Source organism: Battus philenor, unplaced genomic scaffold, assembly GCF_028537555.1.
Source record: "Battus philenor isolate CCGP_79_NKW_IND1 unplaced genomic scaffold, ilBatPhil1.0.hap1 SCAF_14, whole genome shotgun sequence".
Taxonomy (NCBI): Eukaryota; Metazoa; Arthropoda; class Insecta; order Lepidoptera; family Papilionidae; genus Battus; species Battus philenor.
Window position 1 is genome coordinate 11826440 of NW_027181676.1, and position 12558 is coordinate 11838997.

General features: G+C 34.1%; 1 protein-coding gene across 1 annotated transcript in view; it reads right to left on the bottom strand.

Moving 5' to 3' along the window:
* Tsf1 (Transferrin 1) overlaps positions 1-10051 on the bottom strand; it is a 29743-nt gene extending 19692 nt beyond the window's left edge. Inside the window, exons 1-3 of the mRNA XM_068761410.1 lie at positions 9942-10051; positions 5796-5898; positions 3888-4027 (exon numbers count right to left, since the gene is read on the bottom strand). Coding sequence (XP_068617511.1) covers positions 3888-4027; positions 5796-5898; positions 9942-10023 — 325 coding nt within the window. The 5' untranslated portion in view covers positions 10024-10051. The remainder of the gene's footprint in view (positions 1-3887; positions 4028-5795; positions 5899-9941) is intronic.
* Between the last annotated feature and the right edge of the window lie 2507 nt (positions 10052-12558).

Here is a 12558-nt window from a genome sequence, read left to right on the forward strand (position 1 = left end):
ATTCCTAATTCGATCTAGTCGAGAAATCTCGAAAACACCTCTCTGCAGGTTTCGTTGAGAATGCTAATAAAGGAAGAGGTGGAGACCGTGTTACTATACCGTAGATCATTTATGGTAGTACAAATTGGTGATGGACTTTCGTCTTTTCGCAAGACCTATTTTCGGACGATACATCTAAATCATCAACTTCCATGGAAGAATTTATCATCATTATGACTATTTCAGATATTAAACGTTTACTGCTGGAGATAGTTCTCTCCCAGAGGTTTTCAAACTGACCGGTTGCAAGCGATCTGTATCCATTCTAATGATCTTAAGAAGGTCATATGTCCACCAAAAAAAAATAATGTTTCTTATCTATTGTGACTGTAAAAGCAATCGCTAGCCCTAAATATTGAACTTTCACTAACACAATCATTACGTCATTGAATAACGATAGAAAGTTTGATTGTTATACATTGTTATTATATAAAATACTTTCGATTTCTTATTAAAAAGGTAAGAAGTTTAAATTCAGTCGAAAGTTACTTTGGCATGGTTTTTTAATAGTCATTTTTAAAATTGTCTAACGGTCTTTACTCGCAGTTTAGCTTTATCGGATTTGAAGTGATTTTTTTATACGAATCTCACTGCTGCCGAAATGGCATTTGCAGGTTCCGCGGGTATGAGGTGGTAGGGCGCAAAGTGCATCTAGCTTAGACCTATTTAACCCTTTGAGTGCTATGGGCGCACATATGCGTCGAGCGAAAGCCATCGATGTAGACTATGGACGCAAATATGCACTCAGCACTTGTTATCAGTATGGACTATGGCCGCAAATAAAAAATAACGTCGTAGCTGAGTAACGGTGATAATAAAAATTTAGTTGACTATTTTAGTTGGTTTCTGATAGCGTTGTCGTGTTCAACTTATAGTGGACGTAATTTTCATTTAGATACTCGCCCTGTTTCATACTTTAAAAATGAGTACCAGTTTTAAAGATATTATTACAAGGGACGACAGCGATGACGACCTGGATGAAACGAAACTGTATATATTGAAAATAAAAATGTTTTCATTTAATGTGGAATAGACAATAGAATAGTAGTTGGATCGTATACTATATTATAATGTGTCACACACCGTCAACGAGATCCATACTACGGGAAAGAGTATTCAGTCCCTGGCGATCATCAGCGTCAGCTACGCGTCGTCCGTACAAGCTGCATAGGCCACGAGTATTCAGCATTCAAAGGGTTAAAAGTAGCAAAACTCGATGGCATCGGGGCGAGCCTCGGCTCGGGCCGCTACATGTTGCTATTTTACCGGAATGGGTTTGAAGTAAAAGCGTTTGATTAAATTCGTAGACTTTTCTTTTGAAGCCACGGTTTGTGCTCTTACTTCATTTATTCTAAATGAGTCGAAGCTTTCCAAGTTCATAAGTTGTTTTAAGGAGCATCTGGCCTCCTTGGGTCGGCCATAGGAGAAGAATTACACTTTGGTTGTCACACGAGACGGGCTTAGCTTTCCTTTTCACTCAGATTTCAGAATCGAAATCTGAAACATTCGTGTGATTGGTAATATTTGATTATTAGTGGTAGCTTACTTGATTTACGCTACTAGTTAAATAAAGATAATAAATAATTGTACATGTTCTATACGGGGAAGCCCCGCACGCGGCATAACCAATGAAATTCATCAATTAGGGTAAAACGTCGAGAAGGAGAAACTTTTGTTTTCAAATACACGAGAGCTCTAACAATCTAAAATGAGCTCTAACGGTTTTTTATATTTCAAAGTATTAATCAATTATGAGACATCTCAAGAAAAATAAGAAAGAAAGATTTATCATATACACAAATCATATTTTATACAAAAACAAACGTAGCGTTTGTTAAACTGTCTACCTTTAAATACAGACATAATCATCCCGAACTAATGTATAGGTGGATAAATATATGGGTGTCGTAGAGCAGGGTTGTTTATATTTATACCTCTTAGTGCGCCCGTCGACGAACCGTCGACCCATTGAATTAATTACGACCTATTAGTCAAATGGAACCTTTTAGATTCTCGCATAATATCCCTTCTCATATTGCTATTTTATCGTAATTAAATATTCTCGAAATGGAAACGGGTGAAATTCACCTCCGCGTTTACTGATTTTCATATATTTCTATATGAAGGGTGTTGATGCTGTTATTATTATGCATGTTTTGTTAGCATTATTTGGGACAACTAGTGTCTTATTTTGAAAAGATCCTTTAAGTCAATAAAACTGCTTTATTTCTTTTCAGAGAATATATAACCATTGTTGTAATTACGATTAAGTGGGCTTAAAACAAGACAGATTTTTTGGCTAGTTAGACGTATTATTTATATATCAAGTTTGTAATATGTTTTAGGTTGTATTGCATTGTTTTGATGTTTCCAATTTAAAAAGATATATAATAAACGTTTTGTAAAAAATACTCAACAACGTTCGTGGACGTCTAGTAGGATTCATCAGCGTCAATTCATAGAGAAGTACACAGTTGGATATGGGAGGGGGGAAGGGAAAGGGGAGGGCCCTTTGAATTTACAATAAGGCAAGCATCCAGCGTCTTTCGACTTTGTAGGTGGAGGTCATGTGCTGCTCTTGCAAATCCGCGCTCTTTTCACTTTAATTTACAAATCCAGCGGGCTGTGTCAGCTGATATTTAATCTGTCTACTTACGTATTTGTATCTTTAAAATAAAGTGTACTAAATAAAAAAAAAAAAAAAAAACTTCTAGCTTTCATAATACGAAACTCTATAAAATGTCTTTAATTATTTTGCCTGTGGTAAAATAATTAAAAAAATAAGAATAATTAAAAGTTATTTTGCAATAGTAATATAATATTTATTTTGTTATTGCTAAGCTTTTATTGTTACATTATTTATTACAATTATTCTAGGCTGGTAGGATTTCTGAAAACTTTTATTGTAACTTTGGATTTTCAGGGAGAACTAATTCATATATCGATGAACATAGATTATTTAAAATTACAATCGACTACTCGAATTTTCTCAGATAAAATAAAAGCACGTAAGGATTTACGATCTGATTTATATATTGTATCTAAATTAGTTTTTTTTTGTTAAGTAATATAGTATTACATTTAAATTTATAAGTGTATAACTATGTTGAATATTGATTAAAGCTACTATGTAAGAATGTGACTTTGCAACTGGTTTTCTTCTGAATAAGAACAGGTTAAGTAAATCAAATATTCTCACTGTCCAGTCTGATAGTTATATTCAAAATATTCACTTAGATAACGTCTAGTACATCTAAAGGTTAGGAAACGATTCTTTTTTAATTATACCATTACATTTGTTTCTGGCCAAGAGCAACGATGACACGATGTAAATTATAAAGAACGAAAAAATGTTATTATTCGATTCGAATTTTAAAATTTAAAAAGGATTTTAGGAAATTGTGATTTTATGCCTACGTTAATTTATTGTTCGTTATTTAATCACTCTCACCAACTTTGGAAACCATAGTTTTCCATGTTTGATGGATTTCTGTTAGCCACGTGATTCAAATATATAAGTGTTTATCGTAAGCTCATGATGTATTGTTTCGTTTCATCACCATTATTTCAGTCGTAGTTTATGGGTAGACATAGGCTTCCTTCTCAGTCTTCCAATAAAGACGGTTGGGAGGCGCCTACATGAAGCGTGACCGTCGTATGTCCGCCTTACAGGTCACCCTACGCGTGCCGATCCGTGATCCCTACTCCAGAAGCATAATACCCCAGCGACCATCTAATCTACACGATACCTGACTTCTGATTCAATCTCGTAGAGAAATTCCGAACATGTCCTCATTGAACGTCTGTGAACTTTAAAATGAGGCCCAAAGAAATTTAAAATATCTTACCGTCTGGTTCCTCTTCAGTTCTGTATTCTTGAAATAGCACGAAGTCCTGGTTCGGTATTTTGGAGGCCACGTACATGTCTTCAGGATCCGCCGGTACTAAATCAGCTTGGCGTTGCTGTACATAATTCAGGCATTGTACCCTGCAAAACAGAATAATTTGCATCATGTACATAATATCATCATCATACTAGATGATAAGCGCCTACTGCAAGGCATAAACTTTCTCCGAAGATCGCCACGATGACTGGACTTGCGCTACCTTCATTCAGCCTCAACCCTACACCTCCAGACCTCTCAATCCTAACTATATCGTCGGTCCAACTAGTGGGGGATCTACCTACTCTGAGTCTACCAGCTTGTGGTCGCTACACGAGATCTTTTCGGCCCCAATGGCTGTCTGTTGCAAGAGCGATGTGCTCCACCAACTGCAACTTTAAACAAGCAATTGTTCGAGCTACGTCGATGACATTATTCTTCTGCGGATTTACTTATTTATGATTCAATCTCGCAGCGAAATGCCCGAGCATTGCCCTCTGTATTGCTCTCTTTGCGACTATGTGCTTTTATAACGTGTATTAGAATATAGTATGCAATATCTGTATTGATATATTGATACAGGTAAGGTTTTTTATTCTAACAAAATCAGGTAGCAGAGCGTCTGGTGGTTTAGGGATAAGGACCTTGGTTCTTCACAAACTGGTTAACAACTACTCCAGGATTGCGGAGAATTTTCTTTCAATATTCAGTTTCTTCGTCTATGTTTATTCTTTATTATTCTTGGTATAATCAAGACGTTCTGAATATATGGCGAAATAATGCGTACAGGTTAATCTGTTTAGCATTTCCAGGTGCTTTGTCTGGCAGTCAAGGCCAACGAAGCCAATTGATTAATGCCGGTGCCGTCATTCCGCACATAATGTTTTTTCTACTCATGTATTTAATGCAAAATCATTGTATTTTCAATAACTTAAATCTATACTTAAAATATTTAGTATCCGTTATTTTAAGACAATCGCTTTTAACCTGTCTAATTATAGAAGTTTCACAAAGACATTTTAAATGAATGAATTAGTATGTTTGTTACAAATATAAAAGCAAGATAGGATATATAAATAGCATCTAAAAGTGTTTAAGTTGTCGATGTCCTTCATCTCTCTCATTACAAATTCTTCTTCTTCTTAATGTACATATGTATATTATATGTTATAAAAGATAGTTTAAAAATAGTAACAGGAAAACGTTAGTAATATGTATTTTTTTCCTTCTTCAATTGCCGATCCCAATGGGACATACAAAATACGTCTCGTAATATTCTAAACACGTAGGAAAAACGCTACAACATACTTGAATACTGATCATTGCGAAAACTATTCGCAGCTTATATTAATAAATATAATTTTAGAGTCACAACGAATAAACAAAGTTTTCTAGTCAACGAAAGCTTGCTTTTGTATTAAAGAATAGTCTTATGGATCGACAATAGTTAATTACTAGCGCGTTCGGAAGTTAAGTCGAATAATTAATATTGTGAGCAGTGGTAGTAGTACAAGACTGAGATTTGCAACCTTGATTCTAGGGATTTAGTCTCATAAAAATTCACACTTTACGAATTAATTATAAAGGATTCCCAAGTTTAGCAAAGGCAGCAGGATATTCTGAGCATCTCAATACAACTCTGCGATCAATAATCCGCTTTTTAAGCGTGGCGATGATGATATATCTTTTCATAGATATCTTTAGGGAAGGCCTATGTCTTGCAGTTGGCATTGAAGGGCTGAGTAGTTGGTAGGTAGTCACCAGAAAAATTTAGTAATGTCAGATCTTCTAGCAGATTTTCCGAAACAAATTGTTTCTTTTTCTTGCTACAATAAAATTAAAATATTATTTATTTATAAATATACCTCTTACCTATCTCTGGCAGGAATACATTCAAGGGTAACCTTGCTCTTTGTTGGAACCTCCAACATATCCTGGCATGCCTTCATGAACTGTGACGGCACGCATATTTTATCTGTCCAATAAAGAAAAAAATATTCATACGCATTTTAAACCAAAAAAAAAGTAACAATGTATTAAATTTTACTAATAACGTTCTTTTTTATGTTTGCATGTGTGTGTATATGAATCTGTCAGTGATTTATGTTTTAAATATATGTATATAAGAGATGTGAATTTTTATTGTCACAATCGATAATTTTAATTACAACGGTTGTCTAGAAGAAATCGCCGTTTGCGACAAGACGGCCGTTTGTACCGGTTTTTATTTTAACAATTTTACGTGATTTATTTTCATTTTCCTGTATCTTGAGGAACTATTAAGAATTAAGTAAATATTACCTGTGCATAAATGTAGTGAATAAAGTACATATATAGAATTTTTTGGGAAATTTATATGTTCACGTTAACATTTTATCGTTTATAACATCTTATAAAAAATAATCATAGGTGTTAAGTTTTGTCGATCTCAACCGCAGCTAAAAATAAAATTATTAAATTTCCCGTTCGAAGGACAAATCTAATACATTTTTATTTACATTCAGCTTCTTTAATATATTTCGCTTCTTAAAAAATGATTTGCGAGTCGTAATTCAATAGAAAAAAAATATTTCAAGCTTATTATTTTAATAGTGTGAAAAAAAAATCGACGATTATTTAATAAAAATTAGTATTCTAATTTTCACACTAAAAGACTTGTTCCTAACACGTCTTTTTTGTATTGACATGAAATATTTGACGGCCAAGGCCAAACTTATTTTATTTAGAAATGTTTTAATTTACTCTGTGTTGTGTACGGGAAAGTATAGTATTATTATTATTATTTTCCTTGCAGATTTTATTTTTATCATATCTTAACAAAAACAGAGAATAAATGCCGATTGATCAAGCCGTATTCGAATTGCGCTTAGCAACACAATAGGCGATTCAGATTTATTTATGTAGGTTGATACTTTTTAAAAATAGGTTAAAAGATAAATATATCCAAATGCAAATATGAAACGCGACGTCCCAAGAGTCGTTCTTTTACTTGCATGTGGTCGATACACGACCCACGGAAGCAGAAGACAATACACCTAAATTGGGTTTCGAAGTAATGAAACCAAGATAGTCGTTGACTTGTAATGTTATAGGCAGGTTACATAGATCTGAAGTAAAATCAAACAAGATCGATATTTCTAAGGCGGGTCATGTGTCTTCAAGTAGCGTGCGTGATAGAGTGACACAAAGTATATCGTATTCCGGTTTTGCTTTTGGGTACGTTCAATATTAAATTGACGGGAAAATCGACACAAACATATGTAATATCAACCAGAAATAATTTAAAGCGTATTAGAGAAATAAATCATGTTATAATAGGTTGTCAAATATCTCCCTTCCGCCTTTTTGTCTTTTGAATTTCGCGGCTATGTACAAAGCGCTACAGAGCTCGTATCTGGCAATACTATACATAATTTGAAAGGTCTTGACATAACCTACAAAACGACGCTATGCATGATTAGTTTGGATATTGCGTTCAACAGTTATAGACGTGTAAACATGGAGTTCACTAACGCCGAAATTCGCGCTATTTTAAAGTTTTCCTTCGTTAAAGGCAAATCCGCTAGAGAAACGTTCCGTGAGATTAATGGTGTTTTGGGGGATGGTACTCTATCACTTCGAACCGCGGAGGAATGGTTTCGACGATTCAGAGCCGGCGAAAACGACACCATGGATAAGCCAGCCGGCGGAAGACCTGTGACGACAAATACCGATCAAATCATGGACTACATCGAGTTAGACCGGCATGTGGCATCTCGTGACATCGCCCAGGAGATGGGAGTTAGTCACCAAACCATTTTAAACCATCTGCAGAAGGCTGGATACAAAAAAAAGCTTGATGTTTGGGTGCCGCATGATTTGACGCAAAAAAACCTTCTGGACCGAATCAACGCCTGCGATATGCTGCTGAAACGGAACGAACTCGACCCATTCTTGAAGCGGATGGTGACTGGCGACGAAAAATGGATCACATACGACAATGTCAAGCGAAAACGGTCGTGGTCGAAGGCCGGTGAATCGTCCCAAACAGTGGCCAAGCCGGGATTGACGGCCAGGAAGGTTTTGCTGTGTGTTTGGTGGGATTGGAAGGGAATCATCCACTATGAGCTGCTCCCATATGGCCAGACGCTTAATTCTACCATCTACTGCGAACAACTGGACCGCTTGGAGCAGGCGATAGACCAGAAGCGTCCAGAATTGGCCAACAGGAAGGGTGTAGTGCTCCACCAGGACAACGCCAGACCACACACTTCGTTTATGACTCGTCAGAAGCTACGGGAGCTCGGATGGGAGGTTTTATCACATCCACCATATAGCCCGGACATAGCGCCAAGTGATTACCACCAGTTCCTGTCCATGGCGAACGCCCTTGGTGGTGTAAAGTTGAACTCAAAAGAGGTTTGTGAAAAGTGGCTGTCCGAGTTCTTCGCAAATAAGGAGGGGGGCTTCTACGAGGGAGGTATTATGAAGTTGCCGTCTAGATGGAAACAGATTATCGAACAAAACGGCGCATATTTGAACTAAATCCGATCACTGTAACACTTTTTATAAAGCATTGAATAAAGAGCAAAAAAGCGGAAGGGAGATATTTGACAACCTGTTATAATAATTGAAGTTTTAGATTCCTAAAATATTGGCAGGAAATAATTAATAACTGAATTAAATCTTTGGCTTTGACTATAACAGTTACTTGCTATTATGTTATTCCTTAGTAGTCTATTAATGATAATACAAATGTTATTAACACATAATTTAGTAAGGTTAAAACTTAATTTATTTTTTATCATACTAAAATAAATACGAATAAAAACTGCGTGCTCAACTAGATAGTTGGAGTTTGTAATTTTTTGATAAATTTATAGACAGCAAAAAGAGGTAAATTAAAAACAACACACAAATGCCAATACCCACAGCAAAAATTACGCCTAGTAACACTAATTGCTTGTTTATATTCTTTCAAATTTCGTCCAATGAAAATGGTAAAAGATGATGTATACTTAAAATAATTTTGAGATTTAATAATTAGATATAAACTGAATAAAAGTCATTTAAAAAACACCGATAAATATTTTTTGTATATATATGTACAATATGCATGTCATTGTTAGTGATTAGAGATGTTTGTGAAAAAATATTACAAATAATCGTATGAACAAACTGACTAACTGAACTATCTGAGGTTAAAGGACAGAAGATAGTAAGATTTATTTTTATTATTGATACCACAATCGAGTCAAAACTTAAAATAACGATTATTCTATCCGTGCATTTAGTGTATACAACCGTATGCACGACAAGTTTAAATTTGTTGCCAAAGAAACCAGCTTATTCAAGGTAATGCGCGAAACACCGCCATCCATATTAACGTAAATAAACAAAACAAACCTGTTCGTATATCGAAATTTACTTAATGCCAACCAAACGAATGCGAGAAATTTTATAATTGAAATGTTATTCTATATTTAAACAGTTTTTTTTTTTAATTTTATGTATGGACATGTAACACAAAAATATTAATGAAATTATCTGTACCAATCTTATAATTGAAATACTATTCTATATTTTAAAAAAAATTCTTAAATGTGTATATGGACATGTAATACACAATTTGAATAAATTTATATGAAAGAAGCGTTGTGCGAAGCAATTATCAAAAATATTTTTATGTTCATTCAATCTGCAATAATAGTATATGAAAGGTTAAAACACAAGAGAAATAGTTACAATGGTTAAGGACCAATAATAAATTATTATTTAAAATATTCATAAACAGTGAAAATATGGCATGAAATGTCCTTCAGATGGGAATACAGTGTAACCTTTTTTTAGATGTAAAGTTTCTTCAATAACAAATGTAAATAATCGTTATATGTTTTCAGATATATTTTCTATAAAAAAATAAGCAGTATAATTATTTTTAATTATTATGTTATAAATAAATTGAGAACTGACCAAAAAAATTAACAACAGTATTATTCTTTTTTCAAAAATTTGTAGGAAAAGATAATATGAACATACATGACGATTTAGCGGCGACATTGGCACAGATCAAGGTTGCAAGCACTAGGAGATATTTCAAAGTCATGGCCATTGTGACCATCCGCGGTCGGACCAGCACTGAACTGTCCAACGACACGCCGACTACTTTTATATGATCATGTTATCATTGTTATTATTTCGCTTGATGTGTACAGGATGATTGGTTACAGGTGTAAAATCTTTGAAGCGGTGAATGTAAAGCCTATTTGCTGTCAATTACTGTTAGATAAACTCTGTGGAAAAAGCAATGGTTTATATTTAATATTTTATACAAAATGGATTTTCAAAATTCTAATTGCTATTTATTAAAAATAATAATTATTTACTATCTGTTTCTGCATATTTTGTACTGCCATGAGTAATATGCCTGTCGCATTCTAATGGAAAAAAATTAATGTAACATGTTTCAGAGTGATCACTTTATACAGGTTGATTGAATATTAGTGTAAGAGCTATAAAGATTTTTGTTGAAGTTTTATAACAATCACGTTTTATAATCTGTTGTAATGATAAAAAATCCGAATTTTTTCGTACGGTTAGGTACCGAGGTAGCGTGTGTTAATTATCTTAAAATTGTTTTGGCTGTCTACATTTTGTTTATTATGTCATATCGTATGTGAGAGATGGGATATACTAATATTCATCCGTATGTCTGAATTTGGATCGTTAGTTTGTTTTAGAACGGAATTTTGAAAAAAACTTTACAATTTAATACATCGTTAAAAGTAAGCAAGAAAAAGGACAAAACAATTTTTGGTTACAATACGAAACGATCTCAGATTACTAATTTTAAAGTATGAATTTTAATATTCACGTAAATAATTGTATTCTTAATTATTTTTAAAAATATGCTTTGTAAGTTTTGTTATGTATTAATAATTTTGGATATATTTATTATATATGTAAATCAATGTATGTATATGCATATATACGTCTATTAGTGTTTTTCTTATTAGTATATCATATATATTACATTTTGAGCAGTGGTAGCTAAGCGGTAAGTACTGCGACTTTAATTGTAGGTCGTGGGTACGATTTACTGAATAAGATCCGATTGAATTCACACTGTTCATTAATATATAGTATTGCCAGAGCCTAGAAAAAAGTTAATAAAGGATTGGCAGCGGCGTACTTTGCGTACCAAAACACCATACTGTGATCGCCAACCCGCCTGCCGAGCGTGGCGATTGTAGTATATCTCCCCATAGACATCTTTAAGGGACGGACTCAACTACAAAAAAGTACAATGGGCGGTCTTTCCACTTAAAGCAATTTCATACAGATAATCATAATGTGGATAAAAGAACATGTAGCGGTTAGTAACCATGTACAATGTACGAGAAATTATAGAATAAATTAAATAAAGAACTTTCTAGACTTCCTTAATAGTGGACTTGATTTATGAACCCACATAGTCCGGCGAATTACGCAACACTCTTTGTTTTTTTACATAAAGTTTTCCTTAAAAATGGGAATTCTGTTAATAGGAGATAACAGGCGGAAGTTTCATTGAGATCAATAGAATAATTTGTTAGCGGTCTTTTTAAGTGGGTAATATGGCTGAGTTGCGATGTACTGAATTGATGATAAAGACAAAATATCTCAATTATAAATAAGTACGGATTCAATTAGCTTTTGATTGTGCTGTTAGCAAATAAAAAAAATAGGTCTGTTTTAAATTTTTGGACGTATAGAAACAGATGTGCACTAGGAATTTAATGTTCTGGTGTAGACCATGACCTGGCAAGCTAGGACGTCCATCCGTAACGTGGGTAGACAACATTTTGAAGTTCGTCGGAAGACGCTGAATATCTATTTTAACCTATTTAAAATCTATGGACACTTCTATGTTCAACTGCAGGTGGTCTACGGCTGAAATGATGACGACGATGGTAAAAATTTACTAGCCTTTTTAGTCGTTATTTTGCGTGCATGCTAATTATCATAAATAGTAAGTTAATAATTTTATTGTGCTCTCTCTCCGCACTTCGCAGATTTATTTTAAAGAAAAAATATAAGTACGATATTTTTTTTTAAAATTTAATAAAACAATATCAACCAGTAAGATAATACAAGATTGATACTATGCTAAGTAAGCAGTAGTAGCCCATTAGTAGAGAACTGAGGCGCGGGTACGATTCCCGGGGTACAATCATAGTACATAAGTTCATAATTCACACTTTGTGCGTTAATATTAAGGGAATGTCACTGCTCATCAAAAAATTGCAGGCGATAGACAGTATCTTTTGCGTACAATAGGACCACACTGCAATCGGAAACTCGTCTGTCAAGGAAGAGGTATATCCCCAATAGGTATCTTAGGAAAAGGACTATGTCCCTCGGTCAGCGGCTAAGGGTTGAAACGACTATGGCAGAGAAAGTCAGTGACGCTTGTTTATGCTTTGCTACCTCCAAGGTATAAACCCGAAATATTAGATTAAGTAGACTAACTTCAGCACTGAAAACGTCGCTAATCTTCAAATAAATTTTTAATTGTTTTTGTTATCTAATTATATGTATAACTTGATTTTCGGTAATTATTATCAATAAAATATGTAAAATAAGTTTATGTTAATGTTAATAGGACGGTTTTCAA